Here is a 21,348-nt window from a genome sequence, read left to right as displayed (position 1 = left end):
CCGGCATTGCCCTCAAAGCCTCTTCGAGCAACTTCGGCTTTGGTGGGCAAAGGGTATGCGGCTGCAGGTCAGGCTGGTGCGTGTCTGCACACCATGGCGGTGTTACAGGCGTACCAAGCCGACCTGCTGAAAGAGCTAGACGAGGGAGAGGAGATCAAGTCCCATGATATAACAGAGCTAAGAAGGACCGCTGATCTCTCCCTCCGCGCCACCAAGGAGACCGCTCGAGCGATCGGGCTGTCCATGGCAGCGATGGTGGCCGCGGAGAGGCACTTATGGTTGACCCTGTCAGAAATGAAAGAGCGAGACAGGGTCTGCCTCATGGACGCCCCGATTCAGTCGACTGGCTTGTTCGGCGACGCAGTCAATTCTGTCGTCGACAGGTTTCAGGAGGCCCGCAAACAAGCGGCGGCGTTCCATAAGTTCCTCCCTCGTCGCTCCCTTGGGGCATCTGGGCGGGAGATGCCCCAGCCGCACCCTAGCTCCTCGTACCGCGAGGCTCAAAAACAGAGCGTCGCCTCTCGTGCTCCTCCGCGTCGGGAACGAGAGTCACGACGACGCTCTCGGCCGAGGACTTCCCAGCCCAAATCAGATCTTAGGGCAGTTATCGAAGCTAAGAAGTCCTCGGCCAAGAAACCCTGACGCCAAGAGCCCAGGGTTTCAGAGGGCAGCCTCTGCTGGGGTAGAACGGTACACACCGCAGTACACGGTGCCCGTCTCACTTCAGCGCCCTCTGGGGGCCGGTCTGCCAACCCTGCCAGTGTTCCAGGGCGCAGCAGGTCCCAGCGAGCATCGCTCTCAGTATCTTCCGCCCGTGCGCGTAGCGGGGCTGAGACGCTCGCCGCCCCTGCGGGGGCCTCTTACACCAGAGATCAGTCTCGAGAGACTGATTCCCTTAGTAGATTATTTAGCAGCGTGGAAACTACTGCCAAATGTATCTCGATGGGTCCTGCACACAGTAGAAAAAGGCTACCGCATTCAGTTCGGCTCCGCGCCGCCAGTATTCAACGGGGTCGTTCAGACAATAGTCGGCCTCAGGCAGGGTCTGGTTATGGAACAGGAAGTGAAAACCCTATTAGAGAAGGAGGCCATCGAGGTGGTCCCTCCTCAAGACAGGGAGTCCGGATTTTACAGCCGGTATTTCATAGTTCCAAAGAAGGATGGGGGGCTGCGTCCGATTATAGACTTGAGGGTCTTAAATCGTTCAGTTATGAGACTAAAATTCAGAATGCTCACAATCAAGCATGTTGTAGCGCAGATCAGGTCCGAGGACTGGTTTGTCACAATAGATCTCAAAGACGCATACTTCCACATATCCATCCTTCCACAACACAGGAAGTTTCTGAGGTTTGCTTTCAGGGGCGAAGCTTACCAATATCGAGTACTTCCCTTTGGCCTCGCACTCTCACCCCGCACGTTCACAAAATGTGTAGATGCGGCTCTGGTCCCCCTGCGCATGCAGGGCATCCGCATTCTCAACTATATCGACGATTGGTTGATCTTAGCTCAGTCAGAGCAGGTTGCGGCTCGGCATCGAGATGTCGTCCTCGCACATATGGGGGAGCTGGGTTTGAGACTGAACGCCAAGAAGAGTGTGCTTTCTCCGGTTCAGAGAACCACCTATCTAGGCGTAGTATGGGATTCGACCGCGATGCAGGCACGATTGTCCCCTGCTCGTATCGAGTCGATCCGCATATCAGTCGAGAGAGTCAGAGAAGGCCAGTCACTCACTGTCAAACAATTTCAGAGATTGTTGGGTCTGATGGCAGCTGCGTCCAACGTAATACCTCTTGGCCTGCTGTACATGAGGCCCCTACAGTGGTGGCTCAAGACCAAGGGATTTTCCCCGAGGGGCAATCTACTTCGCACTATCAAGGTCACGCGGCGCTGCCTACGTGCCTTAGACATGTGGAAGAAACCTTGGTTCTTGAAACAGGGCCCGGTGCTGGGAGCTCTTGGTCGCCGTGTAACGCTAGCGACAGATGCATCCCTCACTGGCTGGGGTGCAGTCATGAGTGGCCACCCTGCCCGTGGTCTGTGGAGCGATCGCCATCAAACATGGCATATCAATTGTCTAGAAATGCTAGCAGTTTTCCGTGCACTGAAGCACTTCCTCCCAGACCTGAGGGGTCACCATGTGTTGGTGCGCACCGACAACACATCGGTGGTCTCTTATATCAACCACCAGGGAGGTCTGCGTTCGCGCCCTTTGTACAAGCTGGCGCACCAGATCCTGGTGTGGTCCCAGAGCAAACTCCTCTCACTAAGAGCAGTATATATTCCTGGGAAACAAAATATGGGAGCAGACATACTGTCGAGGCAGGGGCCGAGGCCCGGGGAATGGAGACTTCACCCAGAAGTAGTGAAGCAGATATGGAGAGTATTTGGCAGGGCTCAAGTAGACCTTTTTGCATCTCAAGAGACGTCACAATGTCCCCTTTGGTTCTCTCTAGTTCATCCAGCTCCTCTGGGACTGGACGCTATGGTACAGACCTGGCCGAGGCTTCGTCTGTACGCATTTCCCCCTATTGCTCTGCTCCCGGGAGTTCTGGCGAGAGTGCGCCGGGACGGGGTCCGTCTGTTGTTAGTAGCCCCGTTCTGGCCGGGCCGAGTATGGTTCTCAGATCTAGTCTCGCTCCTCGACGGCTCTCCGTGGGAGATACCGATCAGGACAGACCTACTCTCGCAGGCGCAGGGTACGATAATTCACCCTCGCCCGGAGTTGTGGAAGCTGTGGGTGTGGCCCCTGAGGGGGCACAACTAGTAGCAGCCGGTCTCTCAACCGAGGTTGTTGAGACCCTTCTCCAATCCAGAGCTCCCTCAACGAGGAAACTGTACGCCCTGAGGTGGAAACTCTTCACCTCATGGTGCAGAGACCGCCGGTTAGACCCAGCAAACTGCCCGATTGGTACAGTTCTGGAGTTTCTACAGGCTAGGCTCTCTGCAGGGTTGACCCACTCCACGTTGAAGGTCTACGTGGCGGCTATTGCGGCCTACCACGCCCTTCTCGATGGCCAGTCCTTGGGAAGACACCCCCTAGTTACACGTTTCCTCCGCGGTGCGCTGAGGCTGAGACCTCCAGTACGGTCCCGTATTCCCCCGTGGGACCTGGTTGTGGTGTTAGAGGCGCTGTGCAAACCCCCATTTGAACCTATTCAAGATATCTCAGACAGACATCTCACACTTAAAACCTCCTTTCTTTTGGCTATTACCTCTCTGCGGAGAGTAGGAGACCTTCAGGCCCTCTCTGTGGCCCCTACTTATCTTGAGTTTGCACCAGGCATGGCTAAAGCGTTCATATACCCTCGAGCGGGATATGTTCCTAAGGTTCCCTCGGTCACGCCACAACCGGTAGTGCTGCAGGCCTTCTGTCCTCCTCCCTTTCGGGAGCCCGACCAGGCGAAGCTAAATTGTATGTGTCCAGTTCGAGCGCTGGACGCATACGTCCACAGAGCTGCCCTGTGGAGAAAGACCGATCAATTGCTTGTATGCTACGGTCCCCCCAAGAGGGGTTTTCCTGCTTCTAAGCAGACTATTAGTCGTTGGATAGTCGAGGCTATCAACGCTTCCTATGAGTCCTCTGGTCGTCCCCCGCTGCTGGGAGCCAAGGCTCACTCTACTCGGGGTATGGCGGCCTCCAAGGCCTTCTTAGCAGGTGTATCCATGCTGGACATCTGCAACGCTGCGGGATGGTCCACGCCCTCCACGTTTGTCAAATTCTATGGCCTAGACATGCCAGTCACTCCAGGCGCTTCAGTCCTCCTGACCTAAGCTGTGCTCTTCGGATACACACTAGGCAGGGGTTTGGGAGTCTGGCGGCGTTGGTACTCGTTCCCCAAAGCGCAGTGACGCAGCTCGAGTTCCTGAAGAGGAACGTCTCTAGGTTACGTATGTAACCCTAGTTCCTCGAGGGAACGAGACGCTGCGTCTCGGAGCCATACCCCCGGCACCCCTGCCGGCGCTTGCTGGTACTCGAAGCTGACGCCAGCTGCGTGGCACGTGCTTTTATAGCTTCCTGGTCGCTTACGTCATTCCGTCGATGACGTCACGCTCGTCCATTGGTCTGATTTCACACAATATTCAGAGTCGCGCACGCTGGGCGCGTTTCCCAAAGCGCAGTGACGCAGCGTCTCGTTCCCTCGAGGAACTAGGGTTACATACGTAACCTAGAGACGATTTTTGTGATTAGTAAAAACTCAAATGTCAGATTATTTTTTTTACAACATACTGCAACCCTAACATGTACTGACATATCAAAATTCATCACATTTTGGCGAAATATGACCTGAGAATTTGCATAGTGCAATGAATTTTCAACAGCATGAAAATTAAACATCACAGACTAAACTCTGACACTCAAATTTAAAGATACATGGTTTTGCAGCAATTAAGTAATTTCAGAAGCTCAAAGCCTAGTGTGATCAACAGTTTAACAGTGGCTACAAATGATATTAAACGGATAAGAGAAATAGCAGACCAATCACAATTAAGATCAATTGCAATTCAAATAATTAATCTCAAATTAATATATAAAAGTCAAATAAAATAAAAACAACACAACAACAGATTGAAATGATCTAAATGGAGTCCATGCAGTAAGCAGTTCAGGCTGAATTACCCACTGACAAATACTACTTCGTGTAAGAGGCTGGGAACAGACTCTGAGCCGGAGGATTGAGGAACACCAGCACAGGGTTTCGCGAACACTGTCACAACGCTAATGTGCTGCAGAACATTAAACAGACACTTTGTTAATGTTCTGGAGACGCCTGTAGTTTCTCAAAAGCAATACCCATCTGTATTAAAGATGCATTAGTATGATTTCCCAAGCGTGATCCCTGTTCAAGAAGCAGCACAGATCACATTCAAGGTGCAGTACTTGCACATCGAGCCGACTCTGAGCTAAGTTTATGACATAAACGCCCAAAATTTCACTGCTCTAAGGAGCTGCACTGTCATTAACACTAACAAGCTTCACGTCCCATCACAATGTTGAGATCCCAAGGACTCTTCAAGCCCTCATCCAAAATACACGGCAGGTCACAGCGAGAACTCATTTGCTCCGCCGCTTCAGATAATTATCTTCAATTGGGCTCCGAGGATAAGCTCCTCTCCAAACAAACAGAAAAGCCCTCCTGAGAACCTGTTTAAACCCATGTGCATCTGATTAGAATTTGTCACTGCCAACAACACTTAAGTTCATCGCAAGGCAATCATACACACAATAGGCTGTAAAACACATGCTGAACTCTGGAAAGAGAAGACAGAGTTGAGGATTTGTGCAAGAAGGTGAATAAGAGACACATTCAAAATTGTCTGGAGGACACAAGTACAATCAAGGATTGAAGCCTTTAATGTGTGTTTGAGGTGGATTTTTAATGGTCCTTAATGTGAACCGAGCAGATGTTTATGTGTACACACTTTTCACATTCATCTACATCACATAAATACTTACACAAGTGTAACTTTGAAGAGAGTATGTCCTTACTACGGAGGTTAATGTTGCTTAAAACACTGGTTTATGCCCTTTTTTCCCACTTTTTTGATGCCTACACAGTCGAGCAGAGATCTGGTCTCCCTCACTCAAGGAACATTGCCTTCACTCCACGCTTAAGTAATCAGTGAGTGAAGCCATACAGGTCTCGCCAGACTAAACAACCCTGATCCAAGATCACAGTGTGTGTAGAGGATACACATCTCGTCACGTAATTAACGCCTGTATGGGAGGTAACTGCTGACAGACTGCAACACTTTTCAAACAACACTCACATGATTCTGGAACCGTCCACGATGTGCAATGAGAATTAGACACTTTAATTAACACAGAACACGTATACTGTGCATTTACAGTGAAGTATTGAAAAAAGGGAGGTTGCAAACATTTGCAGTGATACACTACAGAACATCTCATGGGAAAATAACAATACAACACAAAATAAAAGCACACAACTTAATTTGTCTTCCAGATTGCAACAGTTTGACATAACCAAATATAATGTGCAAATTCTAGCATTATTTTAGATTAATAAATGGTATTTCATGCATACTAAAATTTATGCAAGAAATTATATTTCTATAACAGTAACTGATTCCTGTACATTTAGACCCTACAGGAACAATTAGCGATAGTAGTTTTATTGCAGAATATTCACCTCTAAAACACCCTGCATCTTAAATAAATAAATAAAAATAAATGCGATATTTGGTTTTTAATAATGAAGTTTTTGTCTGGTAATGTTAGATAGCTAGCCAAGCAGTCTATATGGTAGGTAAAGTAATTATGAACCAAATCTAAAAAGTGCAACTAGTACAACATTAGGCTGAAGTATTTAGGAAATTTGCATTACTCAGGGGAAATTAAATATGAATTGTAGGATTCCTAAAACCTCAAACAGGTGATTCAGTTCATCTCATAAAAATTCAGGCAACTCTATGAAAGACACAACTCAACAGGACAACACAAGTGATCCATTAATACAAAGCTATGATCATGGATGACTCTAATTTATCATCTTGAATGGGATTTTATGTCACTCCATGTCGAAGGCAGTATTTTATAGAGCTGAAGAAGGCAGCAATAAAATTAATGAGGATGCCTAAAAATATCAGACAAAATAGATTTAATGCAAAAAAGAAAAATACATGTTAACAACCACTAGGTGTGGATCATATTTAAGTTCATTATGCTATTTGATATCATTAGCAGCTGTAGCTGTCCAGAGCAGTGATTTAAGACTCCATCAGGGGAACAATAGAGTTGGGTCCGAGTCCACCTTTGTCGAGTACAAGTCAAGACCAAGTCCACAAACATCGAGTCCAAGTCCGAGTCCGAGTCCAAAAGGGGCCGAGTTGGACTCAAGTCCGAGTTCTTAAAGGCCGAGTCCGAGTCGAGTCCGCCCGAGTCCAGAAAGTAATTAAATTAAAAAAGATTATAAATTGGTATTGTACATTTTTTCATTCTATTAATATTTTAACCTTTCAACCCATTATACCAATGGCAATATAAAAATGTAATAAAAAATACCACTGTTACATCTAGTCATTGCCATTGAACATTTTTATTTTATGTCAACAGAACTAGTTTCCTATCAAAAAGTTTTCAAAGGTTTTATTGTATTACAAGTGCATGAAAATACAAATGAACCTGTTTTATCATTGTATCACACTATATTGTCCTCCAGTTAAACCTGACATTTCAATTATTCACTGCCTCTCCCCCACATTTGACAGAGGTAAAGTGCAGCCAATGAGGAGATCCTTAATGATGGCATTATGAATTTCTTGTTGTCTTGGAGAACTTGCATCATAAAGTTGCACTGCTCGTTTGGTCAATTCTGGTCTTGCAAATCCTGCAATGCTGAGCTGTGCAGCATCTGTTGGTTGCTGCTGCTGTCTTTGGTACTTGGTTGCATCGGTTTTCGGATCACCAGTACACTGAACCGAAAACCGTTTCTTTCGGACGCGTCCGATTTGAGAACCGATGAACTGATGATACTGCGCATGCTTGTAATTTTTCAAGTATTTTGTTAAACATCGGAAAGTGTGATAAAATAACTATATATATATATATATATATATATATATATATATATATATATATATATATAATTATTATTATTATTTTTTTTTTTTTTATGATACATGTTTCTAATCTGTATATTGTAGATTATGTATGGGCCAAAGGGGTTTTCAGGGAAGTTGGACAATAATTAATACTCTAAAGGCTCCATGTTTAATATGAATAAGGGATGATTTATGAAATATCTGTACTGTATTTATAGTTAATGATGACAGATTCACAAATTGAGTTTGTAGTAAACGGAACATGAACACGAGTAGAGCAGCTGATGATACTGAACTGCAGCATGTGCCGGTTTGAGCGATTCTCGTTTTCGAGTCAAGAACCGGTTGTATCGGTTTTCGGATCAAACTGAACCGAAAACCGTTTCTTTCGGACGCGTCTGATTCGAGAACCGAGGAGCTGATGATACTGCGCATGCGTGATTCAGCGTGAAGCCGACTGACTCACTGCGCGTCTGAACCGAACGGATTCTTTTGGTGATTGATTCTGATTCTGTGCTAATGTTATGAGTGCGGGTAAACCTAGGGCTTGAAAGAAGGGCAATCTGACGAAACGTAAGTTCATTTAAAACAAATACATCGCAATGGATTATGTAGCTATAGTAAGTGGATCATGGTTTCTGCGCTGATGACACCTAATTTACTTTATATCTTCAAGACTTAAATCCTCGTATGCACATTATTGCTGTTACTGTATTTGGGTGTGTTGTTGCATGATTATGAGGTTTTTATATATTTGAATGTTTGATAGACTTGACGCCATAACGTCATCGCCAATGCCAGTCATTACGTCGAGCATAAAAGTACCGGTTTATTGAATCAAACCGTCCGAAAGAACCGGTTCGCGGAAAAGAATCAAACTTCCCATCAATCCATAATGAGATCCAGTGAGTGGTGCGTGTGTTTCGTCTGCAAGCATGAGATGATATGCTACTGCTGCCTGCCAGTGTGGTGCAGTAAAATGACAGAAGGGGAGACATTCATTAATTCATCATCTCAATTTTATGATGGTTTTATTGTTACACATGACGCGGACTCGACTGTACTCGGAATATTTTCCGAGTCCAAAATGTTCAAGTCCGTGTCAATTCCGAGTACAAATTCACCCGAGTGCGTGACAAGTCCGAGTTCATTCAAAATTGGACTCGAGTCCGAGTTCAAGTTCGAGTACCCCAACTCTAGGGAACAACACCTGGGACTTAATCTCAGCCCAAGACCAAAGGTCCTACAGTCAAGCATTTGATCCTTTATTGGACTCTGAGGACTTCAAAGAGCAAAATAACCCAGTTGTTTTGGTGTCAAGGCAGCAATCCTCATGAGATACTCTTGTCTTCTGTCACCAGATCACAGGGTTTAGTCAACAGAAGCGACCTTTGCCAGAGCCGAGGCTTTTGGGCTAGACGTGGGATGAAGTTCAGGCATGACTGGTCAGTCCACATGACTCCAACCTGCTGCTCTCGTGTTAGGAGTTTGAGCCGTTGTCAAGATTAATTCCCAAAGTCGAGTCGATTTATGGCGATTGTCCTTTCATGCTGTTTACATGCTTGCCTCACGTCTTCCAGTCAGTCCTTCCTATCCATCCCAAGTTTAGTCAATAGGATCCCACAGGCTTGCAATTATGGCATTTTAGTTAGTTGAGGAAGACGATATCTCAGTGACATAATTCAGACAGACAGTGAGCAACCTTGCAGTGACCCCCTGTTGTGTTTTCCATTTGATTAAATCCACATGGCTTTCTGATATGAAAATATGCACTAAGCTTAGCGTTCATCCTCTGTGACACCACTTCCAGTTATCAAGCCCTATTTACCCCAGACTGTTGAAGAACTTTGATTTGCAGATGACCTTTGCTTTCAGTGGGGTACACGGGGTGTTGTGGGGGGTCTCGAGCCCCTGCCCCTTTGAGGTCCAATGCTAAGGTGCCCTTGTGGTCCGGTCTGCCCCGGGTCTGAAATTTCTGCTTAGGGTAGGGATGTGCGATATGAAGATTTGAAGAATATGAAGAATGTCTCCATGATCTGAAGAAATATTGTTACAATCGTTACTTACAAGCTACATAATATCGCATTCATTATCGTAGATGATTCATCTGGGATAATGAACGTGATATTGCATAGCTTGTCAGTGATCTACGGCTCTGTCTATTAAATGCCTCTCCATTTAAAAGCAGGTGTTGGCGATTTAGCTGTAAACATGGAACCAGATTTACTGACTAGATGCACATGATCATATCGTTAGATATATCACCCAGCCCTAGTTGTATTGTGCTGCAGCCCACATACTATCAGCTGCAGTTTTGGCGCCGCAGAATCTATATAATGCAACATACATTAACATCAGTGTTAACTCATTGGTAGAGTTACTTTCACAGGACACTGCACATATTCACAAGAGTACTTTTTATTTTTATTTTTTGCATCTGCTTAAAAGTCTTACTGGTTATTTAAATGTTTGATTCATGTGCTGTTCTGGTGTGCGGTTTTTCTAAGCACACTCAAAGCATGCACATGAAAATGAAAAATCCTCTCAAACTCTGCCTGATTATTGAACTAAGTTATGTTTTGTGCTAACACTGTCAAAACACACAAGGTTTATGTATAGACTCAGTTGGTTATGTCTAAAATGAAATTAATCAACCGAAAGACACATATGTATGTCTGTATATTAGATGTGTGCAGGTCTTGAAGGGACAGTAGGCTAAATGCTGCTGTAATTAAAGGGATAGTTCACCCTAAAATTACATTTCTGTCATTTTTTATTCACTCACATGTTGTCCCAAACCTATATTAATTTATTTCTTGTGCTGAATACAAAAGAAGATATTTTTAAGAATCTGCATAACCAAACAGTTGCTGGTCTACATTGACTTTTATAGTAGTAAAAAAAGAGCTATGAAAAAATGAAACACTAACCTATTTAATTTTTTGGGTGAAATATTCCTTTATTGTTAATAAAACTTTTGAAAATCACTCAATATTTTTGACTGAAAAACCCTTTATACAGTTACTTTAATATGAATTAATGTATTGGTGTTTTATTTTTATATTTGTTCATTCAGTCATTCAATCCTGCTAAATACAACTATTATAACTGAAAATAAACTCTTTATATTATTTGTATATGATGTGTATTTGTAATGTGTATCTTTGTTCTCATTTTTTATAACAAAGATAAAATAATGACGATTATAAGGTAATGAATTTGCCTAAATATTCAATATACTTTTTCAGATTTGTTACCTTAAAAGGCTTTATCTTTATAATAGTGAAATTAGTTTGGCTGCAATGCTCAAACAGCATGACAAGGAATCGTGATAAAATCATGACATTAAAAATAAATAAATAAATCGTGATATTTTTGCCATATCACCAAGGGGGGACAAACCCATACACAGCAGTGATGCGCGGATTGATCCGAAATGAGCGGGTGCCTGCGGTCACCCGTGGTTACCCGCGGTTACGAGTCATCCAAAAATATTTTTATTGATATTCAGGTCGCGGTCGGTCAGGTCGTTTGAAATACCTTTGTAATTTATATAGTACTAGACACAATTTTGAAATACATAGGCCTACACTTTATTGGCTGAATAACTGGCGCAAATAGAGTGACCACCTGTCCCGCTTTGTTGTACTGTACAGCAATTTTACCCTTTGTCCCGCCTCATTCAAATTTAGCATCCCGCCCAGCCCTCAATTTTCTGTTTCTCTGCTGGTTCCGCCCAGCCCTGAATTTTCTGTTTCTCCGCTGGTTCCGCCCAGCCCTGAATTTCCTGTGTCTCCGCTGGTTCCGCCCAGCTCTGAATTTCCTCTGTCTCCGCTGGTTCCGCCCAGCTCTGAATTTCCTGTGTCTCCTCTGGTTCCGCCCAGCTCTGAATTTCCTGTGTCTCCGCTGGTTCCGCCCAGCTCTGAATTTCCTCTGTCTCCGCTGGTTCCGCCCAGCCCTGAATTTCCTGTGTCTCCGCTGGTTCCGCCCAGCTCTGAATTTCCTGTGTCTCCGCTGGTTCCGCCCAGCTCTGAATTTCCTGTGTCTCCGCTGGTTCCGCCCAGCTCTGAATTTCCTGTGTCTCCGCTGGTTCCGCCCAGCTCTGAATTTCCTGTGTCTCCGCTGGTTCCGCCAAGCTCTGAATTTTCTGTGTCTTCTGTATTCCCTCCCAGCCTCCCTCTCCCACCTCCTCCTAAACCTGCCAGTTCCCCTGCTCCACTTCTGCTGGTGCCGTCCAGCACTGATCCTCCTGTGTTTCAGTCAAATAAGTCAAACAAACCCCCATTATTAAAATAGCTACATATAATTGTTTAGAAGGTTATAGTGTGCATTATTTGTTTTCTCTTTAACTTCCTTTAGCTCTTTTCATGTTTGGGAGGTCGGATTGTACAAATTATAAAATATTTGATATCCCAATTTTGATTATCATCCAGACAATAATTTGAATATTTTCGTCTAAACTGAACATTTTGTCATCATTTACTTACCCTCAAATTGTTCCAAAACTGTATTAATCCTTTTCATCTCACTTAACACAAAATAAGATGTTTTGATGAATTTTTTGGGTGAACTTTCCATTTCATAACCCAAAAGTAAATTTTGTAAACCTTCTTCTTTTCAAATTTATCTTCATAGAAACAGGTCCCAGTAATCTCACTCTAGAGTTTAGAAGAGGTCTTAACAAAACACTGCTCATGTTTGTCAAGATCTCTCTATACACTTTCAATATACAATATCAACTGCAACAAACATTAACTTGAGCTATAAAGAGCATGGGTTGACAAAGATTTGCGGCACAGACAAGAAATTCACTGTTGTCGTAAGAGCTTGAATTATGCTGTTCGGGAACTGCTGGATGATGCAATGGATAAATCAAATTTCAGTCAAATTTATATCAGGCACAATATAAATATCAAGTTTGGTCTAAAGCAACTGCCAAATGGGAAACGGGAGAATTCTGAAGGAAATCATAAATTTGATGATCTATCCAGGGAAATCTGTACCTTTCCATTTCTGCCAGGAGGAAACTCGAAAATGTAAATCAACTTACACACATGGCACTTAGCATACGGTTAAGTGTAAGTAAACATTGCAAATCCATGTTGTCAAGTGGGAGTGGTGCTGCTGACGGCATTCCTGCTTAAGTAACACGTAAGAATCATCCGCCACAAATCTGCATCTCAGTCTCCCAGGGCCATGACAAGCTTAACTTAAAACAAATGTCTGCGCTGCCTCCTTAAATACCTCTCATGAAATTACACACTGAGAGCTACAAGGTGCAAATAGCAGTCGTAAAGTGCAAGGAGACGGGCTGAGATGCTACCTGGGAGAAAATAACAGCTTGGGAAATGGGCAGATCCAGGCACGACCCTGGAGGAATCAAAGGTGCGATGCACCTGACACTGTTCCTATTTCCATGAGAGAGAGGCTTGTACTTGCTTCGCTGCATTTAGAAGCCGAAACTTAACTTCTGCTCTCCTCAGAGCTGCTATAACAGTTTATTTGCCAGCTGAAACTATTTGAGGAGGCTGTCAATGATTTGCTTGTTTTTTTTTAAATCCTCTTACATCATCTCAGTGACTAACTGTTGCTGTTCTTGTCATGAAGAGGCAGATTTGGTCTTAACTCTTTCCTGGACATTGCATTGCATGAACACTGACTATAACATATCAAGGCTAAATCAACTTAAGCTCCCCAGAAACACCACCTCCAGCAGGACAGCATTTATTCCTTGCACATTAACAACGACCTCCTGCCAACAATTAGTCACCAGCGGCGCCTCTTTTTGCTCTGTTTTTATAGGACAAATCGTGCTACGCTCCATTTCTGTTCATTATAAATAAATATGTTAGTCTTTAATTCTGTCAGTCCATCAAAGCCACATTTAAAGCCTGTAGAGTGAAACATTGATTGTTTCTATGAGAGATAATAATGTAAATATTTTGGAAAAGAGATCTGAAGTGTTGCTGTGGGTTGCATGGCTTGGTTTTCAAAGTCTAATAATGAATGCAAAATCATAATTATATTGGAAACTTGGTGAAAGATGATGAACCAATGCAGCAGGCTCTGCTACGGAGCAGCTTGGGATCAGAAATCAAACTTGATTTCTTGCGGACTGAGAGTTTGTCCTTGTTTTTTTTTTTTTTTTCAATATAACAGGACCTGTACCAAAAATAGATAGTACAAAGTCTCAGTTTAGACCAGTTTTGTACTGCCTTGTCTTCAGTGCTTTAAGTGGCTGAAAAAAGGTGCCGGTACTCTATTATTATTATTAATTTTTTATGACTCCCTTCATCCCCTGAGGTAACAACAACTAAACTGAAGGGGTTTTATATACAGCAGTCAACAGACGACCTAATAAAAAACAATAAATCCTTTTGGATTTGCTTGAGCTAGAAAGAGCTACTGAACATAAAATGTGCAAAAGGGTATTGAATTTATTTAATTTTTTTAATAAAATGTAGCCTACATAAAATTAATTATAAAACGTAACATAACCACAGAACCATAGAGCCAGTGAGTCATCTGATTCTGACCGTGTTCTTTTAGTACTCATATTAAGTGTTGTTCACTGTATTTGTATTTTTACCGAGCCGAGTGTACACGTTCCACACACCCTCTCTGGCTATGTTTAATTGTTGACACTGACAGCGGCAAAAGCGACACATACACTTTTCACTTGTAAAACTCAAGGATGTATGGGTATGCTGTGTCTGAAATCGCTCACTCATTCACTAATCCCTATATAGTGTATGGCAGTTGAGTTCACTCAGGAAAGAGTGAACAAATAAATAAGTGAACGGATTCGGACAGTAACATATAGCTTACACTGCACGTGAGACTTGGAGCTGTTGCAAAAACATTGCCATATGTACTTTTAAATTACATGTACCTAATTTTAGAAAATAATACTAATAGCAATAATACTCAAAATTACTTTATAATGCAGTTATATATACCTCCGCGTCAGCTTTTTGGTTTCATTGATGGTATATAATTATTATTATTATTTTTTTTGTAATGCTTTTTTGTTCATAATCATTAAATGCTATTAAGATAATGTACTGAGAACAAAAATAAACACACATAAACACGTTCACAATTATGTATTTATTATTTTTAGTATCTTGACACTCGCTCAAGCAGTGTTTTGAGCTCAGATAAGATGGTTATAGAGCATCCTCAAGCGACTGTTAATTTTACATCAGAATACACTACCTGTTATTAACGGAAAAATGTAAATTATCCACCAAATTATCATCATTTTTGTAAGTTAACGACGATGCCACCTCAGTAAATTAGTCAAATATTAAACTGAGTTATTGCCTACATAATTAATGTTTTGCTTGCTTAAGCTGTGTTATTCACAGTGTTGTGTCAGATGTGTTGGAGGTTGGGTGTCCAAATGTAGATTTATGGCTTCAGCTTATGGCTGACATCACTTACAATTAGCCTGTTTTTGCAGACTGGCATCACTTCAGAAAGACTTTTAGCATGGAGTTTCCATGGCATGGCATCCGTCTCAACCCAGACTCCCATTTCCAATGACCCTCCTAATTGGCATCCCATGTGCCACCACTAAAGACAGCTATTGTACCGTTTTGTATAAAGCCGTCAGCTTGAAATCATTGGGGCCTCAATAGTCCATTCATCACGCCTTTAAATTCACATTTGGGACCTTTTATGACAAACTCTGACTGTCATCAAAGCCCTGCCAACCTACAGTAGTGATCTGCCAAGCCAGGCTTCACCATTCAAAGTGAATTTATACACAGACTTTACTGGACACAGAGTTAACTAATGACTCTGCACCACAGCTAATCACATCCAGCTGGGGGACAGTGTCATAGTCTACAAAATTACACTTCCAAAACATATTTCAGCTAGTTGTAGACCCAGCATATTGACAATGACAGTAAGATTTGAGCTGCTTCCATTTAAAGGCTTACAATCGCATAAAGGTTAAAAGCCATTGGAAATTAACTGCCACAGGATTAACTCTGAGTATCTCTCTTCAGAATGAGTTCACTACTTGCTAAGACTTCTTTCTCAATGATAATTGTTCTTAGATTTAACACCAACTTCAAACACACCAGGTGTGATTTCATACTGTTAATACTGTGAATCTCCAATTGGTTTTTAGCCATTAGTCTCTGTTTATAGATTTGTAGCTGAAGTGTTCCTGTGGCTCAGTGGTAGAGTAGTGCAAAAGGTTGTGGGTTCAACTCCCAGTGAACACACATACTGATAAAAAAAAAAGAAGGGTATAGCCTGAATGCACTGGAAGTTGCTTTGGATAAAAGCGTGTAAATGTAATGTAAATGTAAATGTATCATTATAATGGCACCAATGGCTGATGCAATTTGCTCAAACTCCTTTTCAAAATGAACTGATTAAAAATAAAACAACATGTATTGATGCCTATGTGAGTATAATATGTGTTTGGTTCACTGAGGATGAGTATGAATCTTCCAAATGTTGATTTGACTAATAAAAGAGGGCTCTGTTTTCTTAAGTAAAACCTCCACTGACCTAAATTTATGTGGATTATTGAGTCACTGGTGTAAGGGGATCTTAATGCCGGGCTTTTAGACGGTCTCTGTTGATGGGGCAGGACACTTTATGTCCAGTCGGGGTAAAGTCATGAGAACTGTGGCAGAGTCGATCCAACGCTCCCTATTGACTTTGTATTCCAGGAAGCTGCCTCCTTGTCATTTCTGATTTATAACAAAAAAAAATAAAAAAATAAAATAAAATAAAAACAGAGCAATGCCTAAAAGCTGCTGAGTGACAAGTTTGGAGCAAAAAAAAAAAGCTAAAAAAATAAAAACATGTTGGGCCATTTGGTTGGATCATTTCTCAAACAAAAGGAAGGTAAGGGAAAGGTAAAGGGGAACTGATATAAACCAATAAAAAATGTTTCTCAGTATATCTCCTCCTCTCAGACAAGGGTGGTGAAATAATCAATTGACATGGTTAATAATAATAATAATGAATGTTTCCTGTTACTGATTACGTTTCCCTCCAGTGTGCACAGTTCTCAGACCACTAGTAAAAGTGTAACTGTGACTCATATCCAGTCTTTTTCAATCAATATCCCACATACAGTAATGTGTACATTAGTACTGTACTTTTGAAATGGATATATGGCATACATAAGAAATACAGCTTTCTACATTTCAATACAGTAACTGTCATCCAAACTGTTGTCATAGTTTACAGCAGGTAATATTAACAGACTGCAGTGTTATATTGACGAAATAACTAAGCATTTTGACTCAGGCATAGTTTTAAGAAATGCATTCGAGAATAACTGTAAGACTATCTGAAAATGATTCCTTCCCCAAATGACAACAATCAGCTGTGAAACAGGATAACCCATCAATCCACTCACCATCCCTGCACATGTCGACAGGGCCACGGATGAGTTGACCTCTGACCTCAGCACCCCGTGGTAGAAGCAGAGGTGGTCTTGAGGAAAAGGCAGCAGGCTCTTGGTGCCGCTCCTGCCCAGGGTTTGTACGGTGAAGCTGGGGGCGATCAGGTCACGTGACGGCTGCAGGTCCATGTGGAAGTCCTGTCCTAATCCACGCAGCCTGAAGTGCACAGCGAGGTCATGATCTTGACCCTCTGCGGAGCGTTTCCTGTGGTGATGGTGGGCCACGGCATGGGAAACATAACGCCCTTGATGGTCCACCTCGTATGGGGCCACGATTTCATATTCTACATAGAGGAGGAAGTGAGGTCATTAAAACTGGAGTTGAATGATTATTATTTTTTTTTTTCTGTTCAGGGGTCCGTTCATCATACTTCACTTAATTAATCTGAGATGATTTGAAAGATTCCAGGGGTCAGTTTTACTAACAGCTTGTGCCAGCGCAAACCGTCTTTTGATGTTAAAATAGTACTGTCAAATTTTACTAAAGACGAGCAGTGATGAATTAGTGCTTAATTTATAATTGATTATTTTTGCATCTGCTCTTATTAAATATATACTTTTGTAGGAGTTTCCCTTTTAGACACAAAAGTTATGGGAGAAGCGTATTCAAATGAATCATGCAATGCGTTTTACTAATGTTTGTGCTCGTCAAATTACTGGATTTGCGCCATTATTTAATGCCCAAATAAAGCATGTCACACTATTTTGCACTTGAAATCGCTGCAGTTATTGCTGCAGAGAACAGAGAGCGAGTGCTAGAAGGGAGAGCGTTTTTTCCTACACATAATTATTTATTTTAAATCCCAGAAGAACACATTTTGCCAAGCTATGTTATTTTAAATTTGCTTCAGGAAATAAATGACGAGTTGAAATTTAAGATTCACACCAGCTCTATCAAAACTTCTTGCAAACCTTCATTTTTTGGCCTCTGGTTCTTTTCAACTTACTGTGGCTCCTTTATTTCTTCTTTCTTTATTTGCGATTGCACTAATTTGCGCTAGCTTGGGATATTGCATTGATTGATATGTAAATGAGATGTTGCGTCTGTGTTCTTTGTTCTGCACATTGTTATTAAATTTCCCCTTCCATTGGCGCTGTTTTGGAATTGCACTCTCGCACTAATTTGCCCTGTTTAGTAAAAATCTTCTAATCATGATAACTGATCTCTGGCTAATTTGGTTCTTCTAATTAATTTTGCGGATTTGATTAAAATATCTGGATTGTCTATGATAAGTATTTTATTATTAATTAATAATATTATTAAGATCATTTTATCATGAATAAATATTTCAATGAGTAAAACTGGCTGTGTCTATAGTATTATAGACTACACAACATTCTTATATTATTTTCAAATTATTATTATTTTAAATAATTGTCCCTGGATCGGTAGGGCACTCTAATAAAGCAGCAGTGGCTGGGAGAGATTTCCACTTAAAACAGATCTGATTTAATCCTGTTTACGTGAAGTAAGCCTTCTCCTATGCAAGTTTAAGTTTAGCAACTCTAGGCTTTGAAGAACCAACCGATTCAAGATCCAGAGAAATCGTCTACTATCAAATACAATTAAATGAGGTATGGTTATATATTGGACTAAAGGTAAGGTTAGGTTTATGAGGGTAATAGTGTTAGTTTTTGAGGTAAGGTTAGAGGTAAAGTTAACAGTTTTACTACAGATGTTAATTAAAACACTGGTACTTTAAATGCACAATGTGACAACATTGCATCATGTGTAATGGATAAGGCTACCTAATATAAAGTGTGAGCAAAGTTTTTTTTTTTTTTTTTTTTTTCAGAAAACTTTAAAGATTCGTTTGCTGAACACCCTGTCTACCAATTGTTCAACAGATATTACCACTCTCTTGTATTTTTTATTTTTATTTTTTATGTATATGCAAATCTTATGAACAGCGGATAAAAACTGTGGAACACACTACACTATTTATATTTATATACACATACACTTATTTATCTAACACACATATTTAGCCTACACTTAAATTTTTTGCACATAATATACATGTACATCCATAAATGCTCATTGTAATATACCTGCCATACATTGTCAATTTGTATATTGTCATTCCTTACCCACCTATTTGTATTTTTTTGTATTTTTTTATTCCTTATTGTGTTTTTTGTTCTGTCGCTGTTATGTTGCACTGCGGAGCTTCTGTCACGAAAACAAATTCCTCGTATGTGTGAACATACCTGGCAATAAAGCTCATTCTGATTCTGATGTGATGTTAAATGAAAATAGTAAGAATAAGACTATAACACAATAACACAACATCTCGACTTCCCTTATGTGTTGTGTTCATGTTGAATGATGTTAATCCCGTACTAGAATACGTCAAGCTCATACTAAGTGGATGATGTTGATGTGGTTAAGCCTTGTCAGGTACTCTGTGCCGTTTCTTTGTAATAATTTGTGAAATTTACTCCTAATTTCTGACATTAAACATTACAAAAGTCCTTTATCATTTAATGATTCACATCAGGATAAAAAGGCCATATGCACTGTTGTTATTGCATAAAATAAGTAACTGTACAAATGCAAGTTGAAGTGATTTATTGGAAGATCCATGGAGATGTTGTGTGATTCTGACCTCCACATACACTCGTGCTCCTCTCATCCTCGCGGTGGCTCAAGTTATAAATGCTTTTACAGACATGAGCAGACAGATTTATGATCTCTGACCGTGGGGTGAGATACACACTGATGACACACACTCTTAATGCTCCACTGTGATATGGAGACACACGCTCTCATTTTCTCTTTCTCTTTCAAGCACACACACAAGTACACACACACACACACACACACACACACACACACACACACACACGATCAAGCTCGAGCCAAACAGCGCAGAAACTCTTCACAGGATAAAGGCAGTAAGTGCACATAGAGACTGTTTGTAAAGCTTGATTGATAAAGAACTTCTTCAAGTGTCTGTCTTTGTTTATTCTTCACTAAGTTCCAGTGCATGCCAATCTTTATGCTGCACACCTCCTCCTTCTGTCTCTCTGTGTGTGTGCGTGCACGTGACATAACCTCCTTTTGGGGACATCTGGGGACATCATTTTCACATGAAATACACATGCTTTTTGAATTAGGAGAAGGCTTTGAATTAGTCTGTAACCAAACCATTGGATTATTATAATAAGCTTTATACAAAAACACACATTTGTGGTGCTATTTATATAACAATATTTAAATTCTCCTGAATTGCAAAGCTACCTTGGATGATGGGTCTCAGGTTTTTCTAACACTGCAGGTATTAAATGTCACCACAAGAAACAATAATTATTAACACATTTATTATTATTAACACATTTATTATTATTAACACATTTATTATTATTATTATTATTATTATTATTATTATTATTATTATTAAACAGCCTAATCACCTCAACACAACCGTTTCGAGTTTGTATTTTAAGGTGCATTTGTCATCAGAGTAATTAGGATATCTAGCGCCCACTGCCGACCATATCCCACATAGACCGTGTAACGGCAATAAAGTCAATCTCTTTCAATTATATTTTTGAGTTGCTTTCTTTTAATTTTTGGGAGGAAAATCTAAATTAATGATGCAATATCAATCAACTGCTGATATAATGCAACTTTGACTGACAGCTGTCAATCACGTTTGGCAGGTAACACGCTCTCACCTGTGTTGTGAGGTAACCGCAGAGTTTCCAGCAGAGCTTTATGCTTTACACGAGGAGCAGTCTGAAGGGTTGCAGATGCACTGTGGGATCTCTACGTGGACAAACAGTGAACATGCATCAATTGCATTGCAATACAAATCAATATTGACAGTACATATACAGTAATATAAACAGGCGCGTGTTTGCTCACCTGCTGGCATCCGAGTATAAAAAACAGAATGAACAGCACAGAACAGATGGATGCGCAATAATTTCTCCTCGATGGCACAGAGCGCAGGCAAGCCATGTCTCCTAGAGACTCTTATCCAAAATCTGCCGCGTAAAGCCTCTCCAAATACGCGCCGCTCTCTCACTGAATCTCTTCAGATCTATCGTACAGCATCAGTGAAGCGCAATAAACGCGATCCCGAATCCATGGTCTGCATCCTGACGGTGCGTTTCTGGAGAACGTCTCTCCGTACGTTAATGCAGTGTGGTTGAGGATAACTGTGCCATTGCTCTTTGATGTCCTCAGAGTCTCCGCTCAGTGCGCTGTAACAGCCAATCACAGCCCACACCTGTGCGTAAGAGCCCAAACATATACCCTGTAAACCAACTGACATTAACTGCTGCCTTACATTTTAAATTCCAGTTAAGGTGGTGTAAAGCCCACAGTCATCAGCTGA

The 21,348-nt window shown here is 41.6% G+C and overlaps 1 protein-coding gene across 1 annotated transcript in view; it reads right to left on the bottom strand.

Moving 5' to 3' along the window:
• Nucleotides 1-21,013, bottom strand: part of LOC113070621 (A disintegrin and metalloproteinase with thrombospondin motifs 16-like) — a 117,536-nt gene extending 96,523 nt beyond the window's left edge. The window contains exons 1-3 of the mRNA XM_026244023.1: nt 20,874-21,013; nt 20,684-20,774; nt 16,958-17,286 (exon numbers count right to left, since the gene is read on the bottom strand). Of these exons, the coding sequence (XP_026099808.1) occupies nt 16,958-17,286; nt 20,684-20,774; nt 20,874-20,969 (516 nt within the window). The 5' untranslated portion in view covers nt 20,970-21,013. The remainder of the gene's footprint in view (nt 1-16,957; nt 17,287-20,683; nt 20,775-20,873) is intronic.
• Between the last annotated feature and the right edge of the window lie 335 nt (nt 21,014-21,348).

This window comes from Carassius auratus, unplaced genomic scaffold (genome assembly GCF_003368295.1).
Source record: "Carassius auratus strain Wakin unplaced genomic scaffold, ASM336829v1 scaf_tig00004858, whole genome shotgun sequence".
In the NCBI taxonomy this organism is placed as follows: domain Eukaryota; kingdom Metazoa; phylum Chordata; class Actinopteri; order Cypriniformes; family Cyprinidae; genus Carassius; species Carassius auratus.
This window is presented reverse-complemented; position numbering and strand designations above follow the sequence as displayed.